General features: G+C 41.8%; 1 protein-coding gene across 1 annotated transcript in view; it reads right to left on the reverse strand.

Annotated features, from left to right (window-relative positions):
• Positions 1 to 27,019, reverse strand: part of ZCCHC24 (zinc finger CCHC-type containing 24) — a 109,353-nt gene that overhangs the window by 8,558 nt on the left and 73,776 nt on the right. The window contains exon 3 of the mRNA XM_048310936.1: positions 7,534 to 7,698. Coding sequence (XP_048166893.1) covers positions 7,534 to 7,698 — 165 coding nt within the window. The remainder of the gene's footprint in view (positions 1 to 7,533; positions 7,699 to 27,019) is intronic.

The raw sequence follows: 27,019 nt of genomic DNA on the forward strand, positions 1-27,019 counted from the left end.
AATCATTTTTCCTGGAAATAGTGCAAAGGACATTGGGAATGCCTTGAAGTGCCAAGAGTTTTTGGATGGTTTTCAGAAACAATAGCTCTCTGTGGTTTGCTTTCCCCCAGCGTTGATTGAGCTCAGCTTTTTGGCCTGCAAAGCCCTTTGGTTTCAGAAATGTTATTGTTACCAGTGTGTTACCACACAGGCTGGGGAGAGAGGGGTTACAAATGCAGGAAAGCAGGTTGCCAAGGGCCAGCTGTAAAGAACGAAGCCGTGCAGAGCCCAGACTGCATTTCTGGTGAGGTGTTGGAGGGCTGAGGCTTTGAAATTGGTAGTGTGCTTGCGTGGTTTGTGTCTCAAAACCACTTTAACCCACCTTTTGCATAAAATGAAATCCCAGCTTATCTCCATTTGCCATTTTCTCTTCATGGATTTCTTGTAAAGGCAAAAAAGAACCCTTCCATCACCCTGAGTAGCAAGTGTTCTTGTCCTGCTACTGTCTGTCTGTTACTAATTGAGGAGAACCTAAAAGTAATAACCTCACACTCTTGGAACCTTTCTTATACCATGCTAAAATGTGGGACGTTAGTCAAAGAGCTGTGTGTCCATCAAGGCTGGACTCCTTGGCACAGGCTGGGCAATTCTCCTCAGCTCTGCTGTGGTGGATGCAGAGGGGAAGGAGAGGACACTAGCACAAGAGGGATGTGGATGGTTGGGCTGTTGCACGCTGTGTTAGCTCTGGGGACTGCCTGAATTCTGTAGGAGACACCAGTAACTGAGGAGGCTGCAAGAGCTCTGTACTGCTGCTGAGGACTCAGCCATGCATATGGAGAGGGTGTGGAGAAGGGGGCAGGCTCTTTGGCTGAAAAGTTAGTTCCTTTCCTTAGAAAGAGGTGAAATGGGACTTGTAGAACAACAGCAAATCCTGCTATGTTCCTCAGGGGAAAGGTATCCTTTTTTTCCATTAAATTGAGAGTTTAACTGTAATAGTTCAATTTTGTTGTCTTTTTTCTTTTCTTTTCTTTTTTAAAGCAAGCATCCACAATTGTATTCTTCTGGACTTCACTTTCGTGCATCTTTCTTTAATTTTCTCCTGGTAGTGCAGGGTGGAAGTAATCTTGTGCAGCTCCACTAGGAAAGCATTTGGTGGTGGTGAATAAAGCTATTGCCTCAGGGGAATAAAGCTGAAATAAATTTAAATTTATATATCAATCCCTGACCTGCAAATTAACTTTTGATTGTGAATTATTGCTGTCCCAGTCTACATGTACTAAGTGACCTCTGCATTCCCCAACAGTCAGCTGAAACCCCAAACCCTTCAAACAAAAAAGCTCACCCTTATGAAGTGTAAGGTGTTAAAGAAAGCATCACTAGGACATCTTGAGGGAAATTGCTTCCACTAAGATGTAGAATGGAATAACGTGCCTTCTTCTGTTTGTATTTAGAAGACGGATGTCTTTTCTGCTGTAGAATGGAACAATTTAATTGCACCACTGATGGATAGAGGATCACATCAGAATTCAAATGAGAGAAAACAGTTAAAAATAATTTTCTGGACTCATTTACATCAAGTCTTAATTCAGAAAATGAGATGTTTAAATGTCCGATTAGAAATGTGAATAGATTCTGTAGCTACTGCTGGCAGGATAATTGTTAGGTTAACAGTCTTAAGGAGGCGTGCTTCCCTCAAGAAACACATGCTATCGTGAATTTGTAAATTTTTAGTCCAATAAAAAAAATAGGCACTGGGGAAGAAAAGATTAAATGTAATGTACATTCTTGAGCAGCAGACCCTCTGCTTTTCTATCTGCCTGGGGGAAGAGGGACATTAACAAGGCCCTGGGCTGTCGCCGTGAATCCAAGAGGCAGTGATAAGAAGGCTGCAGATCAGAGGCAGGATGCTTAGAGAGAGCAAGCAGCCTCTGTCAGCAACATGCCTCTGGGACAGGCCAGCTAGGAATGAATGATAACAGCATGAGGTAAATGGTGAAAATCTCTTTTTAGAGTTCAGAAAAGCAGCAGTCTGGGGTGAACTGTACTCCCAGAGATGAAGTACACAAGTATGGGCATGCTGGCGAGGGTTTATTAAATCTAAAGAGTCAAAAGATAATATTTGTAGGCTTGAAACTGTTGAAAAGTTTATTGGGCTTGAGTGATCATACCCACCCCTCCCCATACTGAGGGAGGAGAGGTGGCTGTGGTTGCACTCAGATATGGGAATTATGATGAGACCACTGAACTGCCCATGAAAGTAATAACTTGAGTATCATGAAGTATGTATTTACATACCAAATTACTTCCAGTCCAACAGTAAATTCCTGGCAGCTGGAAGAAAATAGTGTCCAAGAGGACAAGTCAGTCACCAGATGGCTGGTTCTGCACCAGTGCAACAGCTGTCATCACAAACAGCACTGGCGTTAGCCACAAAGTCGGAGAAGAAGCCTTGATAAGAGGCCAGCCAGGAAGTAACCACGGGCGCAGATGTTGCTGCTATAGTAGGCAGGGGAAGAAAACGAGAATTCAGAGCTTGGCATCTGGGCTGTCACACTGCCAAGAATGCTGGTGAATGACTGTAAGGACTGGCTCCGCTGCTGGAGCAGGGTAAGAAGGAGCACAACCAACCACAAAATCCAAATTCCTTGGAAGAATAAGAGAGATTTAAGTCTTGTCTGAGATTTCTGTTTATGTTTAGAGTAGCTAAAGTAACTACCCGGGAAACTACTTTTGAAATTGCCATAGAGCAGCTCTGTCAGGGTAGTTCTTTAGCCTTCAGTAAGGCTTGGGCTCAATGGGGCCTATGGCTTTTGCCACATGTTCTGTGCATTCCTGTAAGCACTCCCATGGGGAGGTTTGTCACTTGAGGGAGTGGTGAAAATGCAAAAGGAGGAACACAGTGGAGCAATTAAGCAAAGCTTGCTTGAGGAGCAGTTTCGCATCTCAGGTGTGACAGCTACCTGATTCCCTACTCGGTGGATGAATTGGGGAATGAATGGCAGCAGCCCTCCTGTCAGTCCCTTGTGTTACTTCTTGTAATACATGCTCCACCTTCTCTTTTAAATACAGAGATTTAGAGCTGTATTTATAGAGCACTCTGAAGTATATACACAGCTGTAAAAGTGCTGAGAAGACTTTTCCTGCCCCAGAGACATTAAAAGCTCATTCTCACAGATAGACCATGTGGACTGAGAGCACAGGGCTGAATTGAGACATGCCTTGTGGGGAATTGGCCGAGGATAGTTTCCTGGAGTGAAACGATCCTCCAGGAACAATGAGCAGGTGGCAGGAAAGTGTGGATACTCTCCTCTCCAGGGACTCACTAAAGAAAGGTATGCATAGGAAATCAAGATTTGAGCATAGCTGCACAAGCCATTCACAGAGCCAACATATGTGCTTGAATGGCTACCCCAGAGCTATCCAGAGTGGAGATTATTATCTTCAGTACTCTGATATTATTGCCTGAGCCGGTTACGTGGGAGTACTTCAGCACCAAACCATCCCTTGTGAGACATGGACAAACCCTACTGTACTGGAAAGTCCATGAATTTGGGAAAGCAGCTGGGGAAGATGAAATACAGCTATGGAGACGAGGATGGGAGAAAAGGGCAAGCCTGGCAATTGAGAAGAAACTCTGAATTCACTGCAATGAATATCAAGCAATCCTGAAATGAGGTTTTCAAATTTGTTTTTGTCCTAAATTGGGAGCAAGCATCCTACTCTCTAACAGTGAGGATGACACAGCAAGGCTTGGTGGCCCATGTGGTTGGATTTCAGCTCGCTAATAGACTCTGCAAGGTTTGATCTCTTTGGTGACTGTTGGGGTTTCAGTTTAGTCTTAGTTTTTTTTTCTGTTAAAGGAATTTTCTCCCATATGCATGTTGCTAGGGGACAAATAGCTGTACTTAAGAAAGACAAAAAGGGGGGTGGGGCGGGCCTGGCTACTCCTTTGTCTACACCTGGGTGTGGGGTCAGTTCGCTCTGAGTGTCCGGAGAGAGAAGCTGCAGAGAAAGGAGCTGCTGCTTCTTTCTTTTTGGCCGTTCTTTCTTCCTGCTGGAAACAACGCCGGGACCCCAAAAGCCGCTTTCCCTGCCCTGCTGGAGACCGAGCTGTGGCTGCCCTGCCCCGCTGCTGCTTCGAGCTTTCGCTACGCTGTAGCCCTGCTCGCCCTGCCTGCCTGGGCCTCCGTGGGGTTCTCCCATCTGGATACATCTCGCCTGCCACCCGGGATTTGCTTTCGTCCCTGCCGCTCCAGCCTGCCGTTTCAGCCTGCCGTTCCAGCCTGCTGTTCCTGAGAGCCCGGGATCAGCTGCCCAGCGGTTTGTGAAGCCTTTGTTCCATCCTTCCCGGGATCCCAGGGCACCAGAGCCGCGGGTTTCCCGAGCTCGCCCCGGAGCGCCCCCTGCAGCCGCGGGGGAACCATCGCACCTGCCCTGCTCACCGGGAGCCGCCAGCGCCCCTGCCGGCTGCGAGCGGAACTGCACCCGAGGGGAAAGGGCCTGACAGCCGAGAAGGCTGGCACTGGGTTTGTGATTGCTGTTACTGCCATAGTTGTTGTTGTTTTGTTTGACTGGTTATATACATATATATATATAGTAAAGAACTGTTATTCCTATTTCCCACATCTTCGCCTAAAGGCCCTTGATTTCAAAATATAATAACTTAAGAGGGAAAAGGGGTTATATCTGCCACTTCAAGGGGGGGCTTCTGCCTTCCTTAGCAGACACCTGTCTTTCAAAACCGAGACAGTGACAAACCGGGAGAATGCAGAGATATTCACTGGGCCATACAAGAGGATGGGAAAGTATCCTTGGAGGTGATTGCTGTGTCCTGTCTGTATACACACACACCTTTCTGTAAATGTCCTCCACTGCTTAGGACCAGGTGTGGAACAGGGGGCGTTCACTGGACCTGGTGTGAGTTTTCATTATGTATATACTATGGTGAATGGAAACTTTCTGTAATATGCCCTCAACCAGGGAAATGTGGTCCCTGACTGTTTTAGATATGGGCTGAAATGTTTACAGTTTTTATAGTTTTGGAAGCTCTTGTAACTTGATAAAAGGTTACTTCATGCTGAGGGACCAGCAGTGATTTTCATCTGCTGATAAAATGACCATTATTTTTTAAAATAATGTTCCAGGATATCTTTTTTCCTTAGGTTACAATTAGGTTTACCTAATTGTTAGATTACAATTATATGTTTACCAAATGGTAGGGCAAGGAGTAAGAATAGGAGATGATGAATTCCAGCACATTGCTGAAGAGAAATATTGACAAGATTGCTTGAAAGTAGAAGTCATTCATTTCACTAGGAGTAAGTACTGTCTGATCTTGAAAGGAGGTCAGACTTCTCCAGTTCATCTGGTTTTTGTTAAACTGGAGAAAAAAATCCATTTACTGATTATTGGTACTATGATCATGTCACATATTGTGGTGACTTTGCTGTTTTGAAGCATCTATTTCTTCACTGCAACACTTACTTTTTTCTTTTAATGGAGTTAAAATGACACAAGAGAATCATGGTGTGTAGGGAGGGGCAAGATATTATTTAGGTTCGAAAACCTGTCCAATGGAAGATTCAGATGAGAATGCAAATACTCTGAGATACCATATAATAAATGCAGAAGGAGCACATAATTAACTGAGGGCATCCACAGAGAGAGAAGTGGGGGCTTAAAAACTTCTAGAAGTGCATAGGAAATCAAACATGAATGAGGCCTCTCCTATGGTAGGTATCAACAAAATAATCTAAAGAATAAATAGGAAGTATATCTAGAAAATTAAGTGGTATAGCAGTGCTGTTTAAAAAAATACTAAAACCATCTTATGTGCACAAGACTTTTTTGTGCTATAACTCTCAAAGTAGAAATATGGGACTTTTAATAAAATCTTTCATTGTGCTTCTACAAAATACAGTTCTTAGTATAAGAGTACTGGTGACTGGGTGTAACATATTTTCCAAAGTAGTGCAAAATAGCTCCCCACTGATAAAGGTTGATAAATATTTACGGAGTCTGGTGTGGCACTGGATGCTTGGACAAAAACCACTATGGGATAGCAGACAGGAAGCTGTGTCAAGAAGCACCACAGACCTCCTGCAAGGCTGTTACTCTCTTCTGCTGCTGGCTCTGTGCATGAACTGATGCTGGTCCCTTCACTGTGTGCCTGTTGCTGTTGTACTTAATCAGAAGCAGCACAAGACACCTCTGAAAGAATGAAAAGGACTAGAAAGCATGACAATGGTAACAACACTGAGAAGCAGATGGAGGTGAGGCAGTGACAACAGGATGTAGAATCTTTCAGCTCAAGGTTTGAAGTTCGCATTTTGGGGAAGAGCACTAGTGACTGGTTGCAAGTCATTTACATCGGGAAGCCGAGCTGAAACACACTCCTGCCTTGAAAATGTCAAGTAACTGCAATACCTGCTGCTGGGACATGAACACATGGATAGACGTGCTCTTCCACATCCATGAGTTATGGGACCTTAGGGAATAGCATGGAAGCAGTGATAGGGGTTGACTGTGGAAAGCTGCACTGCATATGCTGTGACTGTTCCCCAGAAAGTACCGTGTTCGTGGCTCGGTGGCAAGCACAGCTTAAGGAAGCACTGTAGATTGCAACCCTCCCACAGTGTGTCTGTGACTTTAGTACTGCTGTGCAGATTGCACTCCTCTAGCCCTGCCATGAGGGGCAACTCTGCACAGTGGACTACTTGCAAAACTTTACTACAAAAATGTACATGTCTAAGTCTATTATGCCTCCTGTACAGTGTGGATGAGATACCTCTTGAATGATTTCTTGACCCTTTGAACATCAACATAAATTGTGGAAAGAATTTTGAAGAACAAGATAAATATTTATAAATTTGTGCTATAAATGGTCTTGTGCTTTCAATGGTCTTGTAATTTCTCTCACCCTCAGGACTGTACTTCCATGCATGTGGTAAGTGACTCAGCCTGGATTTTGGATCTTTTAGACAAGCTGTCTGAACAGAGGTAAGGAACAAGAAACCTTGGAAGCTTTGAGATTGTCTCAAGTTAGTGTCATCAACCAAGGAATTTTGTAGGCAGGAGTCATCTTAGTGTTGTTCTACTTTATCACTACTCTTTTTAAGTAGCAATAGCCTCTTGAGCAAATCCAAGAGGTGAAAAAAGCAGCACACATGGGAAATAACTCTGCTGACACCAGTGGAATGAAACAATAAATTGGTGTAAATATGAAGAGAATTTTAAGAACTAGAAGGCCTCTTGCTATTGCTGAACTTTTTTTACTCTATCTCAGATTAAAAACCCTCATAGCCTGTTTCTGTAAGAAAGGCAGGTGAAGATTTTGGGTTTGAGGTATTTATAACGAAACACAGAACATTCAAATTTTGCAACTCTGATGACACCTGTCCAGACTTCCAGGACTGAGACAGCTCATCTGGGAAACCATTCACTGTGGTGTGTTGTAGCCCATGTCAAGTTCTGTTTAAGTCTTAATCATGCTTTACAAAGTCAAGAGCGTTCCTAGTTCCAAGCCTGTTGCCATCAGGTCTGCACTTCTCCTACCTGTTTGTGAGGATAAACATTAATGTGGCACTTGATACATTCTTGTCCCATGTTAGCCCAGGAGTTTCCACTCATCCATTTTCTCTTGCATTTGGGGCACTTATATTCACCAAAGCAGCGCTTCTTGCCCTGGTATGGTGTCAGGCCTTCTCCTTTTGGACGAGCCTACAAAACAAAGGGAAGTAGCAATGAATGACTGAAAATGTGTGTGTGTGTAGTAGAAAAGTTTTTTTTAATTAGGAAACTTTGGGCAGAAGATACTGGAGGCATGCATGAAGGTCATATCCCCTTAATGAACAGTTCATATGTTGAAGCTAGAGTTTAACAGTTCTGAGACTTGTTTCTGTAAAAAGTATTCAAAAGTCCAAGAAAACTTGTAATACTTGTTAGTGATACTAAGTATTTAGAAATATACCTTTTCACTTTTTGAATAAGTAGCTTTAATATTAGTTTTGTTATGATAAAACCATCTCAGCTGAGTACATATTGCTAGCAATATATATAGCGTTAGGAGGAGTAGCTCATTATTAATAAAGGACTACTTTTAAGTAGAAATTCCAATTAAGAAATCCAATCTATTTTTCACTAAAACCTGTAATTGAGAAGAGTTTTAATAATTCTGCTTTTTACAGCCTCTAAACAATTAAATATTGGCACTTCATTAGTATTCATTATTCAGTGATATTAGATATGTATTACCATATGGGAGGGCACAAACTGGGATTGAGTATGAAGGAAAGACGTTCTGACTAGTGGAAATAATAACTTTACTTTATCTGGCTTCTTGCTCTTGGTAAATTGTTTCACTGACTTCTACCTTTTGAAGGAAACAGTGAAGAGTTCTCAAATGGTGTGTTGTGATGTCTGAGTGCTAAATGTCCCTTAAAGAAAGCCTTCTATGTAGGGAAGCCAGTAGAGTTGACAATGACTGTATGCAAATACCAAGTTTATTTTTTGTACATACCTTTACTCACTAAAACTTTACAAAATATGATAAGGTATGTGAAGATGAGGGTATTGCATCCAGCTGTGCTAGGATAGCTGTAAAGATGAAGCCGTTTTCCCGGAGTCCCTACCAGGTGTTGAAACACTGTCCTTGTATTCACTGTGTTTAGTTTGTTGCTGCCTAGAGGGAGATACTTTGCTTATATTGTATAGTGGCAGAATATGGTGTGATCACCTATCAAAGGCTTCTTTGTCACTTACTTCCACATCAGGCCTAAGCAGCTTTTCTTTTTTAAGGCTTCTGGATAAAGTTTACAGAAGTGAAATGAGCCATCATGCTGGGAAGGGATTTGTTTTTGTTTTGGGAGCTTGCGCGATTTCTCAGTGTCTAGGTCCAAATCGTTTTCTATGTGAAAACATGGGTTGCAAAAGCAGGTGGTTGGCAGAAGACCTGAGCTTGGCAGGAGCTCTGAGACTCAAGCTCCAGTGGCTGATGGAGATGGTGAACACTGTGTTACCTCCTGGGTTGAATGTGGGAGCAAGAGGGAAAGGAACATCGAGTGTGCTCTCCCCCGCATGCTGTGGGTGGAATAGCAGGGGACACCAAACCTACTCCAACCTTTTTTTCTTTCTGTAGTGTCAATAAACAACATTCTCTGGGGTTTTTTATGCTTATTCCTAGCATAGCAATATTCTTTAGAAGATCAGTAGCAACCTCCATTACAAATAGACATTTGTAATAATTTATAATAATTTGCTTCTGACAGACCACTGTAAATATTCTGGCTCATAGCAAAGATGAAGCTGACCAGGACAACATATTTACAGTAGTATTGCACAGAAGAAAAAAAAGTGCATTGGTAGAGTGAGAAACATTGACTTCCACAACTAAATGAGTGCTGGCAGGCACCTGGAGTGTAGCTCTCTGACCCATGGTATCTCTTGATAAGGATGAGAGATCACAACTGAATGTAGTGCAGGAAAATGTCAATTTATGGAGACATCCTTATTCTGAGTACTTGATTTGGTTCTGCCTCTGAGGAGTTTGTAGCACAACTCAGTGTAAGAAGGAGCCACATGCTCTCTTCATTTAGAAATTCTCATGGAATTGGAGCCCTGTGTCCAGAGAGCTCCTGTGATTGAGACACCTTCCCTGTCCTCCTGAGGCATCACAAGTTATTTTTGATTCTCTGATTAAGTCACCCTCTACTTAAACTCCTCCTGCAGCCAGACTTGCAAATGCAGCTCAATGCCCCTACCAAGCAGCAGTCCTTTCAGAAAATGTGCAGGTCACAGGATTCACTATTTCTAAAATAGCACTGATTTTGGAGACAGAGTGTGTCTTGGAAGTCTTATAAATGTTTACAAAGAGTATTTAAATGTAACACTCCCACAGCAATATGTTATGTCAGCCATAAAGAGCATTTAAACATCAGACTCCCACAGCAATATGTTGTGCCAGCCACAATTCCCAGATGGGAAACGTTCAGAGATGGCCACTGGGTCGGCCAGTGACTGTGGGCTTGTCCAGGTCACATAGGTGACTTCAGAGACATCAATGCCCTGAAATACTCTGCCCTCACAAATGCACAGGGGGCACTGAAGATGCTGGTCTGTGGAGTCCTCTGTGTGTCCAGCTAGGCATCAGAAATGGAGACTTTCCAAATTTGAAGCCACTTTTAAAATCCGGCTTCTCCAACTTCTCGGTAAATCGGAAGCAGAACCTGGAAAATAATGTAGGAGCCCTGACTCTGTTGGTAGTTTCCTGTTATAATTGCTAGACTAAACTTTTGATTTATTTTTATTTTAACTTTTTGACTGTCACAGCTCTCTCCTCAGTCAGTGACTCTAATTAGTTTGCTGGCAAAGTTACAACATTCTCTGTAGGTGTTTTGCTATTCTGCTTTATGGATGTTTATGCATTGCCTTAACAGATATTCTTTTCCTTCCCATATCTTCAGTTTCCCAAACTGTGCCCCACAGGGAATTTGGATTCACAAACAAGCAAGCTCATTTTCTCTAGTGAGAAACATCATTAGGAACCACTGACAGCAGTGAAGGCAACCCTCCAACTCCCTCCACCCTGCAGAACCAAACAAAACAGATATTTGACAGTATTTGGTAGAGGGCGAAACCTGAGTGAGACACACCAACGGCCTGAGAGATCTGAGGCTGAGTGTTTTGGTTTGTTTGTTATTGGGGTTTTTTTGTTGTTGTTGGGTTCGGGTTTTTTTTTTAAATTTAAAGTGTCTGGCTCCAGCAGGAGCACAGCTGAATTGCATAAACATTTCCAAGAAACAACCTGCTCCTTGGCACAGAAGCAGCCAGCCCTGCCCACAGGGTGCTCGAGCACCCAGTCACTGTGCAACAGAGGTATCTCAGTGCTCATTCAGCTAGAGGGCAAGAACTATTGTCACCAGAGGTTTTTCTTTAACTAAGTGCCAAAAAAGAGCAAGAAGACACATTTTATCATTCAGTATTAACCTAAAAACCCTTACTTTACAGAGTGTGGGATTTACCTTGTTTAAACCATAAGCCTGCTATTCTCTCCCCACCCCAGCTCCATTTGAGTGGTGGTTAATAATAGACTGTGGTTGGTGTTTAGGTCCCGCAATTCCTGTACTGAGCATTCTCTTCTTACTCTTTCTGCAGATAGATTCATTTATGTCTGGAGTTAATCTGGCAAAGTTATGCTTCTATTCATAATGGCACAATATTTTGTTGTTACCATATTAACATACACTGTCCCATTGCCTGTAGGCCCAGGTAGTCTTTGGCCTGGTTTCTATCCTTGGCTGCAAAAACTTGATGTGTCTTCATTCAGCTGTTTCAAGGATTTACGGCATCCTAGACAGGTAGGCCTTTGGGGAGGATCAAAACCAAACAGATTTTTCTACAAGGACCAGAAGCTAGCCATTACTTGAAGTATGTCTCAATGTCAAGATCTAGGTATTAGGGAATGGATCCTTTGTGATGTTTTGACTTTGGACAAGCACTGACACAAGCACTGACACAAGCGACACCACCTTTGCAGGTGTAGCTAGTCAGTGTGTGTATTTGCCTTAGCTGGATAAACAATGTACAAAGCCAGTGAATTTTGTGTGGCACAGTAACAAAAACTACCTCAATATTCCACCCCTCACTGACACCCAGCTGTCTCTATTTTTCATCCTCGTTCTTTCTTGAGCCAAAACCACAAATTTGCCATCATAAGATTTTAAAAGTGTTTAAGTTGAACTTTTCTGCTGGTAACTGGCCAGTCCAGCTCTCTCTCAACCTATCAGAAAGTGCATCTCACGGAGGGATCTGCCAAATCACTTAGCAATGACGTACATAATAAAGGACTCTCTGCTTTCCCTAAACAATTCCCTCAAAGTATCAGTTTGCAGACTCAGCAAAAACAAAACATGCCCCCCTCCCCCAACATGCCCTGCTTAAAACTAGATTCATTATAAACAACATGAGGCTGAGTTTCCTCAAAGCAAATGCAGAGGCACAATTTAATGCTTTTCTTCCCCTCATCTCCCCCCAAGTTTGTTTTCTACAGCTGAAAGGGCTCTGTACAGCACAGGAAAAAATGAAATCAGCGTAACATTGGTAGGTGGATCCCCTTCATAGAAGAACTCTATGAGGATCTGCTTGTAAACATGCTTCATCAAACGAAGAGAAAAGAGTAACAGCAAACAGCTTGATGCACTGAGCAGCTCCCAAGTGGTTTGTGGGAGTGGGAGGGTCAGAGCTGTATTTTGAAATGTGAACCCTCCGACACTCTGAACTGAAAGTCAGCACAACTGGGAGATGGCATTAAAAATGCCCTAGCACTCTTATTGTGTACTACTGTGTGTGCATGGTTTTAATAAAGATATTATGATAATGTAGACTCAAAAGGTGCAATTACAAAATGAAAAAGAAAGTATAAGGACTGATTCGGTGCAGTGGGTGTTGTGGTATTCTAGTCCTGACTCTGCAGCAAGTTGCAGAGTTTTGGGATATTCACAGAAGTGCTCTCACCTTTCTCAGCTCTGTGTATACTGTGTAGAGAATGAGGACACGCTTGCACACTACTGCTGAAATGGCATATGAAAGGGAAACTCTGGATTGGTCAACTTTTTTTTTACTTTGTCCTTCCTCACTTTTGTGTGCATATAAATCTGAGTATCAACAGAATACGTAGGCAGATAAGTTATGTGTTTAGGAAACGAATTTTAACGTAGCTGGTCTATTGTTCATTGCTGTGTGTAGTCCATGTTGTTCATGCATGACACTGATAATGTCTGACACTGAAGACTTCTGAGGTATTGATTTAAACCAGCAGTCACTACACCTTTAATTAGTACATGCAATATAGAAAGAGCATCTAAGGGATACAGAAACTAAACTAATGCTTTTTTCAGCTTTGTTGCTAGTTTAATTTGTGTGTTAGGGACATGATGAGAAGTCTTACTTGATACAAGTCTGTTAAGGGGAAAAGCACATAATGGTCAGAAAGAAGGATCTTCATTACAGCATTACTATTTAAACAGAAAGTTCTATTTGTTTTGCTGAATGATAGACATTATGGAATTTCTAGTTGTATTGGGTATTTCAGATTAAAGATTTATGATAGATAAAATTATACCTGAGCAAGACATGGCTGAAAAATAAAGAAAACTTAAACTTGTTCATGTAGCTTAAAAGAGGAGGCCAGTGCGTGTTTTATTTGACTGGGATTTTCTCAGACTTGTCCGTGGTGTGGCTTAGGGCAACTTCAACCTCTGTCTGGGGAGTCTGCTGAATGGTTTTCCCACCTCTGCATCCATAGAAACAGACATGTTTTTCATGGCCATTAGAGCTCATCGGTTGTTGTTGATTTGAAACCTTTTATCACACGTGTACCACTGCTGCTCTTAAAATACGATCAAGGTAGAAGGTGGCTTTGTACTGAGGTCCCAAATAATGAAGCTGTTATAGTCAGGCTTCTGATAAAGTTGGTAGGATTTCTCAGCACACTTTCTCTAGGGCAGCATGTGTATCATAGCCCTCCTGCTCCCTGTCAGTGTATTGGGCTGGGGAAAAGGAGGCAATGAATTGCTGGAGCTGGTACTTGGCCTCCGAAAGAAAAATAAAATTAGAAGTAGGTATGACTGATTAGGCTCTGTACATCTGCTTGTTGCTCTGAGGGTGTCATATGCTGTGCTCTCTTGCAAGTAGTATATTCTGTCACCTTATGTAGACAACAATTTCACAGGCAAGTTTATACAGAAATGTGCTCCTCTCCCCTACCTTTCATCTTTATACATGTACCAGTACTGAGTGTAAATATAGTCCTCTACTTTCTTGGCCCTGCTGTCAGTATCTTTCTAGTAGGGTGATGTTCAGAATGTAACTCAATTTTCCAGAAGCAGAGCATTAAACAAAACAGGCAAGTCTGTGCAATGTGCAATACAAAACAGCATTGTTTCTCTTATTTTTCTTGAAGAAATACCCTATTTCTGCTGTTACAAACATTTTCAGTCCCCTGGTCTTAATCTTTGGGAAACGTTTAAAACCATATTGACTAAGCTGTGTCAATGAAATTTTACAGGTAAATTTTGATACGGCAGAAGCCCAATTTTATGTTTGACATTTTGTGTGTATCTCTTGGCTGCTTTGAAAAACCAGTGTTGTCAACTGTGTTGTGTATGTTAACTGTGATTTTGATCTAGTTTCCACAAAGGTAAACCAAGAGTAAGATTTAGCATTACTTGTTACTAATAACACGCGTATGGTTTCTGATGATGATTAAATCAATAGGCATAGTTGTCATGGACATGTCGATCTAAGTCTAGAATCTGGTTTTGCAGATTTTTCAGACTCCTAGCCATGCTGTTAGGAGCAAAGGCTTTTCTTCTGCTATAAAATGGCTATTTGAGCTGATCATTAGAACCACCCTCGGGTCAAAGATATGATATCATTACTATGCTAAGTAGTTTGAAGCAGAATAGTTGCTAATTGTCGATGCTGCAATTATCTGATGTGTCAATTACTCAACGATGAATGGTCTGAGAAGCTGATAAGTATGGGTTTTCTTTGCCAGTCCTAGTCATCATTCCACAGCCAGTATAGAGACAGGAAACGTGTAAACGCTCAGTACCATCCACTCTGAGTAAACAAATCTATTCATGAGTAGCATGCTGCTGCCACAGGCCTCTCCAGATAAAATAGGACTTGAACATATTGATGCAAGCAAACAGTAGAAGACAAAAGTATCTGGTAGAATGGTAACATGGGACTGGTGTTGGACTTCCAGCACCTGGACTGAGTATAGAGCCCTAAGAGGTTTTCTCTCTGTTTGTGGTCAGGTTGTACCTCAGCTCTTCATTTGTAGGGGGGAAAGGTCCTTTTGCGGTTTCCTGCCACTTCTGCGCTTCTTATGGCATTGTATAAATCACTTTGGGCTACCTATAGTAATGTAGCTTGTGTAGCATAGTGGAACCTTGAATTTCATCTCACTTAGGTAAGTGCTATTATGAAAAAACCAAGCAAATAACACTCAAAATTTTTTTCAGTCAATCTTTTCCATAGAAGAGCATTTGAGTGCATATTGTACTGCACAGAAACCTGTTCTCCCTGTAGTAGAGCCTTAATAGAAGGGTAAACTCCTCTTGCATTCACAATTCTAACTAATCTCAGATATACTTCTGCTTTTCCTGAATGTTCACATGAATTTTCCAGGTATGCTTATATATTTAGTATATCATGTGTTATATACAGGGCAACAGGCAGTGACCAAACGTTTGATGTGTTTGGTAGATCTTCAGAGCCACAAAACTCTGCCAACCCAATCCAAGTCTTCTGTTAAAGAAAGCTGCAATTATCTTGGTGAACTGTACTTCAAGGATTTATTTTACCTGCACATGCTAACTCTTTGCTGGTTGAATGACCATGAAAGAGCTCCCAAAAGGGCTGTCTATGCTTGCAGCCAATCACAGCTTTAATATGCTTATTCCCGTAGGACCTTGAAAACTACGAAATTACTTGAGCATATAAATAGCTGCCTAATGAATCTTTTGAAAATATTGCATAACTCAGTCTAACCCAGAACCTAAAGTTTCAAGAATAGATCCTCATGCATGTAAAGGGTAACCATTAAAATTTGAACTGCATGTTAACTTGTGCAACAAAGCAAGCATACTGAAAAAAAATCACTTAGGAAGTTGCATAGTGAAAACTGTTTTCAAGGTATTGTTTAATGCAGTACAAAGTAAAAAGGGAGTGGGGCTAGAAAGTGGGGATGGAGCATGCCTGGGTCTTTACTGTGTAATTTAAGAATTGTATGTCATAGAGAAAATAGGGATTTGCATATCAAATTAGGCATGTGGAAGAGTTAAAATTACACTCGCCTGCTGGGATGCAGTGAGGCACTTCTTTTCAGCGTTATAAGATCATATTCTTCAGCTTGAGATAAAAGGAAGTGGTCAAAATCTTTCCTTTCCCTTCTCTGATACAAAATTGGACATGCTGAATTAATTATGAAGAAACTAGGAATGTATTCATTTTAATAGTTTCCTGATGTTTGGACTCTTTTGTCCCTCTTCATCTGTTGCTTGAGAACATACAATGGCAATACTCTCCTCCTCTCCCTCCCCCTCTGGTAGCACACTATATTTAATATGTTCATATTTATTTAGTAGCTGGAATCAGGGTTTTGGAGAAGGGAGGGTCAAACCCTTGCTATAATCAAGCATTACCTCTTCCAAGCTGAGGTCAAGACTCATATTTTTGGACTTGTTTAACTGGTTCACCTCAGATGCCTTCATGTGGATTTCACAATTCTCCTAGGGCAAATGTGGCACAGCTGGGGCACTGATCTAGTAAGAAGCTGACAGGTCTAAGGATTATGATCTGCTCTTTACAAAGCAGTGGAGTTAGTTCTGATAGACCCCTTGCCTCCCCCTAGGTCATGAGACCGTTCAGAACAGATGGGAAGGCAGATAGATGTCATTGAAGGCAATTCTATTTCAAATCTAAGTGAGTAGCAGGTGCTTTTGGAGCCAAATTCAACAACTGGGATGCTTTCTGCTTCACTGCTATTCTGAGATGTGTTTATCCAAAGTTTCTACCTGAAGAAAAGATGTGGATTAAATTATGATGCTGAGATAAAGCCACAGATCTCCAGTTGATTATGTGATGGTATTTCTTTCCTTATTAAATGCCCAGGTAAAGAAGCTGCATGAGAAGACTCTGTCCAGGATAGACTGGGTACACCACTATTTGGTCAAAACAAATTTTCAAAAGAGCATTTGGATCAGAGAATTTTCTGATTTATGGGGTGACTGTAGAGCTTGTGTTGCTCTTTGGTGTGTTACAGCTGACAATCTAAGGCTTTTCTCTCTTCCAACTACATGCAAAATAATAATGTTGTCCTTACTATTTGAACTGTTTGAAAGCTACATTGGAACTTTAACTGCAGACACGGCAATTTGCAAAACATTTAGTACTTGCTCTTCATGAACTAATGTAGCTCAATCTTATACTGGGTGCAGTTTGATCTAATTTTGGTGTCGATTTACAGAGGGGAGTAGAGAAAAGGCCTGTATTAAAGAGGTCTGTAGGTGCTGAGGGGAGATAGGTTTCTCTGCTGCTCGAGTGGCACTGTAAAATCCTGCTGTATGAAAAGCCATAGCTTTTGGTGCCTTTATCCTTTTGTAAATCTAGACCTGTTGTGGCTTTCCTCCAAGCCAAATATCTGCTGGGCTACGCCTTCTGGAAGTACTTGGGGAGGGACTTTAATACGTCAGTGATCTTAAGAAGAAATGTCAGCTTGGGAATCCTCTACTTTCACTTGTTCTTCAGAAACACAGTGTGTTGGTGTTGAAGGATATCAGGGGAGATGACCACTTCATGTTAAGGTACTTTTTCATTTGAGGTACAGTTGTTTGTAGGACTTGGATGACATTAACAAGGACATTACAATAAGTAAGGATTTTATTCCTACTTCGGCCAGGTTGGGGGTCTGTGGCTCAGACCCAGGAAGCTGTGACCGACCCAGAGAGAGCGTCCTGCAAGGGACAGTCCCCCCGAGGTCTGCAGCGTTCCCTCAGCCGCCAGGGTGCCTCTGCAGAGGGGTGCCTGTCTCAGCAGGCTGTCAGCTCTTTAGGGATTTCAGTGAGAGTGATTTCAGCAAGGCAAACCCCAGGCCAGGAGGAGAGAGACGAGAAGCTCGTTTGGTGGCTCCACATGGGGCAGCTTTATTTGTCCTGCGCCCTGTGAAGGGTAGGCTAGGGACGAGCTCTCCAATCCCTAAGGGGGAATAGGGTAGTTCTTATAGGGATACAAGGGTGGGTGTGAGAGGGTAGAAGCCAATGGGTTACAAAGAATCTACATAGGGTCTCCCAGAGGATCATGGTTCTTGTTTTCTCCCACCCTCACCAAAAGTAATGCCTTTTCCAAGGGGATCTTCTCCGGAGGTTATGCAATCCCTCCGAGGCAGGGGCTGGGCATACCCCACAATTTCCAATTAGAATCTTTGATGTTCATATATCTAAAAATAACATTAATTTCTTGCTTAGTTTTAAAATGAAACTGCATAATCCCAAAACATTGTTTTTCCCATACTAACAGTTTGTAGCCCACAAGTTTAACCTCATGCAACAGATACTTTAATATCCTTAATTAATAAAAAAAATTTAAGAACTATATCCAGTCTGTATGCAGTTTCCTGAATAGTCATTGTCCTCAGCTCTGACAGTGACCAAAGGATGCGTGCTTTGTACTCTATAGGCTGGGAAAAGGGTGTGCAGGGGAAAGCATTGCACTGGGAGGTGGGGAGGAGAAGGGGGTGGCAAAGTAGAGAATATTTTAATTCAATGCAATATGAAATGCAACTTCAGCAGTGTTGCTACTCAGGAAATGGCTTGTTTTGCTCTGATTTTTTTATGTTGCTTGTTGCGCCCTCTGGACTGGCATACTTTTTTTTTTTTGTTCCATTAGTATGTGTATGAATTATTATAATACTGGATTTCTTTTAGCCTGAATTAGAAATGCTTTTGCTCATGTAAAGGTTTTATCTCTTCAAAACAACTCTTGGAAAGTAAAGGAAATATTGTTCAGATGATAAGGGCAAGCTTCAGGGGAAAGGATGTTTCTAGGAGAACTCAGCCTTCTTCCTTCCTTCTGTTCTGAAAGGGACACGATCTCTTTCAACTGCCCACTAAATCTTTAAGGATTCAAGACCTGGTTCATGGCACATCTCACACACTGCATGAGAATAGGTATAACTACAGTAAGAAAACTCCAGCGGGAGAGTGCAGGATCATGACAGGAATGTGATCTTGTGGTTAAGGCATGGGACTGGGCCTCTGCAAGCCTGGGGTTTCATTCCTGGCTTGACTACAGGCTTTATATGTTGGTTTGTGGACAAGTTACTTGATCTCTCCATGTTTGAATTTTTCATCTGTAGTATGGGCAGTGCTAGTGTACCTCACATTCTGGGAATTTAATCAGTGTTTGTTACTACAAAAGTGACCAGTATGCATGAATCTCGTTATACAATTCTCAGGCAGAAGTTTTGAACAAGGACTGCTATAGGCCTGTCTCTGGTGAGCCTGGCCTCATCCCTTTGAGCCTGTTTCATAAAGTCTCTGCTTATGGATGTTTTTGTTCAGCTTGTTTTCTCCAGAACCTGACTGGTTAAAGTAGTCAGAACTGTAATTTTCAATTAACTGCTCATAGCATCTCTACTGATACATCATTAAAAAAAGGTTAAAAAAACCAACAGAAGTTAAGGCAAGTACCTATATGGTTGTTGTAAGGATTTCCAGCTAGGAAATTCTTTATGCAAAAGATGAAGCTTGGGCCCTCTTAGAAAGCTTCCCCCTGTACCAAATGCAGCCTAAGGACTACCAGCCCTCTGTAACCTCCCCACCCCACAGCAGCCTAGTGGTGCAGGCTCCCAGGACAGCAGCACACAGGGCAGGCTGTGGCCTCTCCTCCTCCAAGATGAAATACCACAGCAAGAGTGTCATTGCTTCTGGCCGGAATGGGCCCTTTGCTTGAACTATTAAGAAACAGGGAAAGGAAATAAAGACCAGATGAGCAACCGCCCTACTTTTCTCCCCCTCGGCCTCCTTCCCTCCACCTTCCCCCCCACCATGCTGTCTTTGAGATGACATACAAAAACACCAGTTGAGTCAGCCTGCTTTAAATTACAGCATTCTTTTTGAGCCTGGAAAAAGACATGCTATGCATAGCCCAAAAATGAAACATGACTTCAGATGCTGATACGTAAGCTGCATAAATGTGAAGGGGACTTTTTTCTTGTCCCAGTATTCTTTACTCTAGCAATATTGTGGCAGGCCATACATGAATGTATTGCATAGAAGAAAGTCTTAGAAACCCACCCTTTCTGCCCAGAGCAGCCATGTGTTTGTTCATCTACATCAAGAGCCATCAAATTCCAGCTACCTGACTTAGTTCATGGGCATGACACTGCTTGAGTGCTCCTTCCTTGCTCTGGCCACCTGTGGATGTAGAGCTGCCTGGGAGGAACTCCCAGATAGTTTTCTTCTACAGAAGACTTGTTCTCCCCATGAAGAAAGAGCAACCTTCCAACATCTTAACTGAAATGCATCAGAAAAGACTCAGTGTTTTAAATATAGCCATGGGTTTGCAGTGAAAGCTTATAGGTATATACACTCACACTTTAAGATGATCCAAAGGCAACCATCCTTTGCACACCACAAAATGCTATGCAGTTTGTGATAATACAGTAGGAATCTGCACCTGTAATCTCTTCCATCCTTCCCTTCACATCCTGTTCCTGCAGTTGTATTTGTATTTTCCACTGGGCTGCTTGACTGTTTTTTTTTTTTTTCCCACTCTGTGCAAAGCTAACTTGAATAATCTAAAGAATCCCTTGTCATTCCCCAAGAAAAAGCATCAGCAGCTGCCATACTTCATTAGCCATTCTGTAAGATTCATAGTTCATGTTTGTAGTGTTACAAGAACTTCGAACATTTTACTGAAGTTCTCATGAAAACAAGCTGAAGCAAACTGGTTCCCTCTGTAATGTCTTTCCTAATCACATGCAGAAATATGCAGTACCTTGAAGGTGAGGAAGGATGGACTGCAATCAGTAAGTACAGAGTGAGAATATTAATAGGTATGTGAAAGGTAAGAGGACAACATAGGCAGTGTTGGGTGAAGAGCACTTCTCGCATCAGAGTTCTTGCTAGAATGGAGAAAAGTGGCATCTAGGAGGTGACTGTTACACAACAAAAAGGAATAAAATTTATAGCCTTTTCAACTATTCAGATTCTGCCTTCTGTTAGTTAACTGACTCTTTGTCTTTTTATAACTAATTATTTTGTTTTTCTATTCTGTCATAAAATAAGCCAGGAGGACGCTTATGTGAAACTTCCTGGGAAACAAAAAGGTCGTAGGTTGAATCAGGCCATGGATGTTGTGTGAGTTTTTGAGAGAAATAAAATCTTTTCTGTGTTGAAATAGGAAATTCATATCTGACTCATCAGGCTGCCTGACTGTACCACAAGAAATTAAGTCTTTTGAACACCTATATTTTAGGCCCATTCTGTATAAGATAATCATTGCTGTTAAAAATTTTGAGTGGAAACTGTTTTGACCAGAGTATAGTCAGAAAACTGAAACAAAATGGGAACTGTCTAAACAAGTGAGCTGTAATCACCATTTCTTTCATCCAGGTAGATGACATTTCTATTCCAAATATTTTATTAGCTCTTTGCCTGTTCCTTCTTTAAAAAAGAAAAATTAATCAACCATTTACAACCTTCACAATATGTTTGTCCAGTGGCCCCAATGGTATTTCCTATATTTAAGAATTATTGTCAAAGACACTCACACACAGCATTTCCTTATCATGGGATACCTAAAATCTCACTTCCTGAAAGTCAACTTTCTTGTCGGTGTATGCAGCAGTAGCTGTCACCGTAGGACACATATCACCATCATCTCACACTGGAAAACTTGGAGCATATGATGTTGGCAGTACCCCAGACCTGTTGCTAGAAGCTGAACTAAAATAGGAGAAGTGGCCTGAGGCCAACTGGTAGTTCCATATTCCTCGACGTGGATTGGCATATGAACACACCTTAGAGTAAATCTTTCTCCGCAAGGAGGAATTTTTTTCAAGAAAAAACAAGCCAACACCAGACCCCACTACCAAGTTAGGTACCTCTTTTACTAGCAAATAACATGCTGCACCAGAAAGCACATGGGAATGACAGCTATTCTACATGACTAGGAACAGTTTTTTCCTACAGTTCTAGTTCTATTTTAGAAATTCTTCACCCTGTTCAAAATATCTGATTTCACCTTTGTACTTTTGTAGCAGATAGTTTCAATATCCACAGGCCAGTGAAGTGAAAAGCTCATTATTAAACAAAAGAAAGGAAGAATACATGTTCTAATTGAAATCTCATGGGAGCAGAGGATCCACCAAAGGGCTGTAGGGCACAGAAAGCATGGCAAGGCTTTGTGCTATGTTCAGTGCTTGTCATGGGAACATGTTTGTGACCAAGGCCATCTTCAGTGTTTCTAAAGTCTAAGGCAGTCTTCTTGACACAGTGAACAGCCCACAGCAAAATATCTTTACTAGAAGCTGTCTCACTGTTGTTTGCTCAAGGCTAAGAAACTATTAATTTTACAAAGGTATTGTGCAAGAAGCATCTGGTGTAAAATGCTTGTCATGGTGTTTGCTGCAGAAGATGACTGGAGAGGTAAGATGAAGATTTGGGGAAGGGAGATGTGCCGTTCTTTATCCCTTTTTCTACTGTTTCCCCTTTCCTGTTTCACCCTGAGACTCTTTCCATTGACAGACGCTAGTCTAAGGACAGATTCATGCCTGCTCTGCTTCCAGAGATGTAGTACAAGTGAATTTGCCTTGATCTTGGAGGGGAAAAAATTTTAAACCATTGACAAAACCTTATCAGGAGTCCTTGATTTTGTTTTTCATATTAAGGTACTCCTCTCTGTTATATGGGATTATTTCAGCAGTGTTACTGGTTTAAGAAAAAAAAAAATCAATGTGGAATGATAAAATAGAACACGAACAGAAACAAGTCAGAAACACCTGATGTATAATAAGGTCTCTTAGTGTTATTTTTCCACATCAAGGAGTATTGTTAAGGCTGTGCTGTTCTGGTAAGCCATGGATTCAGACTCTTGTGAGGAGATTGGCACAACAGCAAAAGTCTTCTAGCCCCTTGATTTATTTTTTTCAGTCTTTCCAAGGACCAGTTAATTTTATCTGCTCAGCATTTTGGGGGGGATGTGCAGTTCAGTGTGTGCTTGGTGAGAGGCTCATTATCCTCTGCAGGCTCTAAACAAACCCTCGATTTTGAAAAGGCAACAAAAGAGGTGGCTGGTCCTGGTTTCCGGTGGCCCCGGCCGGGCCAGCACGGTGGGCTCCCGGCCCCGGCGCAGCTGGCTCTTTGTGCGCTCGGGCATAATGAGGAGGGCTCGGGAGGAAGCTGACACAGGTGTGCCACGAGGCCGGGGACTTGGCTGGGGACACTGGCCCGGCTGTGCACGCACGCCTCCCCACACACAGGTCTTGTGTTCGCTCTTGGCCACGGCCTTCAAGGGCCTCCTTGTCGCAGCACAAACAACGGCGTCGCGCAGCCTCCCTTGTGCGCTGCATCCTGGCCCGAGCTGCCCAGAATAATCCCCTTTCTCAGCCCTAATACCACAGCAGAAATGTCATCCTTATTCTGCAGTGCTGGCATTTGTCAACTTGGTGGGTACAAAGACAGCATTCATTGAGCAGGAGGCAGGCACAGGGCCCCAGGAAAAGCCCTTCGAGGGGACAGAAAAGGGTCTTCTGTCAAACTTTGAACTCTACAGGAGCTGCTGTTTGTCTTCAGGTCTGGCAGAACTAGAGAGGGCTGTCTTGTGTTGACCGTGTCTTCAGCTGGGGTTGTGGGGCAAGTTCAGGTTTAGTTTTTAGGACAGCTGACTAGCAACAAATGGCCTTTCTTCTGGGGCAGTGCCATCTTTAGCAATTGTACAATCTACTCTGTTCAGCTCTGTTCACTCTTGGACAAAATTAAACCTACAAGAAACGGATTTATCCTCACACTTACTTTACACATAGATGCAGCTATTCTAGTATCAGGTACTTTTATCTCCTGCGCCACACTTAGAAATAAAAGGTTCTTGCCAGCCCTAGGGGACAGCTTCAGCTCTCCAAAAGGTACCAGTGAGAGGCAGCAATACAAAGGAGGGGAAGCCTGCTCTTCCTTGGACAGTAGATACTTCCACTGGTGACAAATACATCAACAGCAACCGATGGAAGAGATAGAGCCCTTTTGACTGTTTGCTCAGTGAGTCAGCAGACTCCTCACAAACAGCACTGGTTCCTCTTGCCCTTGCTGTTGAGTTAAAGTAGATGGCTCAGGATAGCATGATGTAACCAAGAATATTCCACTTTATTGAAAACAGAGCCACTAGTTTTGTAAATATCATATTACCCACTATCTGAACACAAGCACTGAGCTCACTTAAAACTCTCTATACTTGGGGGATGCACAGAGGTGATTAACCCTGGGGTATTTGTGTTATGAAGACAGCTGCAGTTCAGGTCTGGGAAGGCTTGATTTCAGGCAATTTTATTTTTCTATTTTAAGTTGTCCTCTAATGAGACTGTTAAAACCTACCTCACTAAAGAAGTCGCTGTGTTTTAGTGAAAAGTTAAACTAATTTTGTGGGCCATTAAAAACATGCCCTGGGCTATTTCCCACTTGCTCCCATTACAGAGCACTCTAAAATTATAGAGTATATCTGCTGGTATGGAAATGCAGCTACCTTTGGGGTGGAGACCAGTACCAGCCTGTGCTTTGCACTTTGCTAACTCTTCACAGTAATAAATCTTCTGTGTGAAAGTACTGGGGTACACTCAATAGGTCATCAGGAAGAGAAGCTACCAAATAGCTTGCAATGTGTGAGGTACTGGAAAAGACAATGGGGTTTGAATCAGTTTTGAGAAACTGAAACAATTTCATCATAATACATAATTATGCTAAATGTGGGGTTAATAACAGCAGCAATAAGCAAAGGATATGGAAAGAGAAGAATATTCATTAGGCACTTAACTTCCATGGGTAAACAGAAGCAAAAGAAGAGTATGTGTTATATACATTTAGCATGAGGTATGCAATTCACTCAGCAAATATAGGTAATTTTCCTTATAATGGTGAATGTTACAGTTCACTTTGATATAATAGTGTTAGATGGCTCATCTGTAAAGCTCCATACTAAATACTGAGAGCTAATGGAAACTGACAGAGAAGACTGGGATAGTAGGATAGTGCCTCAGGTTACCCCTTTCTAAATGCTAGAGTAGCTGAGCCAGCTTTGGGGGAGGAATTGTGTTCTAAGCCATTCCAGTTCCTTTTTAAAAATAAAAGGAAGAAATATATGTCAAGCACGTCACTGTTAATCCATTCTGATGGTTGTGGGGGGTGCTTAGGTTGTACAACAAGATGCTACAGCTGTTGGACTGGGCTGTGGGCAGCACGTTCTGTGCTGCCAGGATGCAATCAGGGAAACATGTGCAAGAAATCATTTTAGAGACTACCCACCACCCACTTGTTTTTAAGGATGTGGTTCTGCACATGAAATTGGGATATAAACAGGAAAAGCCTCTTCATTCTTCTTGTTATCTGAATAAAGGGAATTTCTCTAAATTATCTGTGGATAACTGCCTTATTCCTAAATCATTTCTTGGGACTTGGGTTTAAACAGCATGAACTAAAGTCATGTCTTTAACATCAGCTAAAGGAGTATTTAAAAATCCCTTACCTTGCCTGCTCTTTATTCCCCACTAGGTATAAAACAGTGGAGCAGATATTTTTCTGCTTAGAAATATGTCAAGAATGGGTAAAGAGACCTCTTCAGAGTGTGTGGACAGACAATTTAAAGACCATAAACATAATCTGTAATAAAAATAATCTGTAGTCAACAGGCACAGTGAACTAAAATAGAAACATTACTGTGTGCTATGATGGAGAGAGATGTAAGAAAAGAGTGTATAATGACACATTCACTGTAATTTGCAGTGTAGCCAGGAAGTGTAGTGTTAATACCAAATAAACTTGCACAGACATAGATGTGCCCAGCAGTCAGAAACTCGTATCTGTGCTATCTCAGCAGCTTCTCCAGCAGTCAACAGTTTCCTGCTCTTTTGCTAGTTCTTTTCAGTGGGCAATATTCTTAAAATATTGCATATTAAAATAGTTGCCTTCCCTAGAAGGGGGGGGTGGGACAACATGTTTTAAAGTGAAAATAGTAGTTTTGATGTCTATGTGTGTAGTTTTAATTCTCTTCTTTTTCTGTTTGATTTGTGAAATGGCAAAAAATTCATTGTGTTGTATCATGTGATATTAGTAAACCTAAACATATTAATACTTCTGAAAAACTTTAAGAAAAGGCTCCAGAATTTTTTTAATTTGCCATCACTGATCACACAGTGTTATTCAATTTAGGTTCATGATCTAGTAGCTGGTTCAGAATATCAGGGTAGATGCATGTGAACTGTAATGGAGCTCATTTTTTACTATGCCTATCCTGTCCTTTTGCTGTTTTCCTCAGGCTTTATCAAATTATTCAACACAGTGTTATTTTATATAAAACTTATGAAGCTTAAAACATGTAACTATTTCCTGTAAGTAGGGGTAGGTAGGGAAATACAAAAGAACTTACCTGCACTTTTTATTTTAAGAAGTTGAGTCTCTAAATTGGGATTGCCTCCCTATTAATTTCTGTCTATGACATCTTGCAGTTTGTGCCAGTTAAATAATCTGTTATCAGTAAATTTGTCAAACCGGCACTGTTAAAGCTCTTGGTACCAGAAAAGTGTAACCACACAGGGACTATCTTTCAGTTCTCTTATGAGACTGTTTCATTGCTTCATACAGAGGAAATGAAGGTCAGCTGACTACCTCACAGCTTGGCCCGAGATTGAGCATGTTGCTCCCCATCAATGTGAGAAATCCTTTAGAAATGCATGCTTTGACTTGGGAAAAGGGCAGCAGTGAATAACCAGCTTGGAGCAGTACTTGGCAAGAAGGTTGTGATGACAGTATATTTTTGAAGGCACCATGAAACAAAGAAGTGTTCCCAAAAAGGAGATATGCACAACAAATTCCAGGGCAGAACAACAGCTGCAAAAATCCTTGCTGTCTTTGAACTATGCTTTTAAACTGAACTGCTTTGTTTCACAGTTTGTCTGCAAACAATTGAAGCACTTCCAATGTCAGTATTCATACCTGTTAGTAGAAAAGTTGGAGCTATTTGCAGCCATCTCGGGGTGTAAATTGATCTGCATTTAACAGGAGTTTTTTATTAAGGAGGAGAACTATTTAAAATTATTAGTTCAGATTTTAAAATTATTTGTTCAGATTTTGCAAGTGTGATCTCTGCAGGCTGCATGGGCACTGTCAGTGGGCAGCACTGCTCTGCAGGCAGAGGGGCTCACTAGGGCTGGCTTGGTGCATAAGAGTAGTGTGGAGGACACAAGATGAGGGGTGCTGCTGTTAGGTGTCCA

Source organism: Corvus hawaiiensis, chromosome 8 (genome assembly GCF_020740725.1).
Source record: "Corvus hawaiiensis isolate bCorHaw1 chromosome 8, bCorHaw1.pri.cur, whole genome shotgun sequence".
NCBI classification, from domain to species: Eukaryota; Metazoa; Chordata; class Aves; order Passeriformes; family Corvidae; genus Corvus; species Corvus hawaiiensis.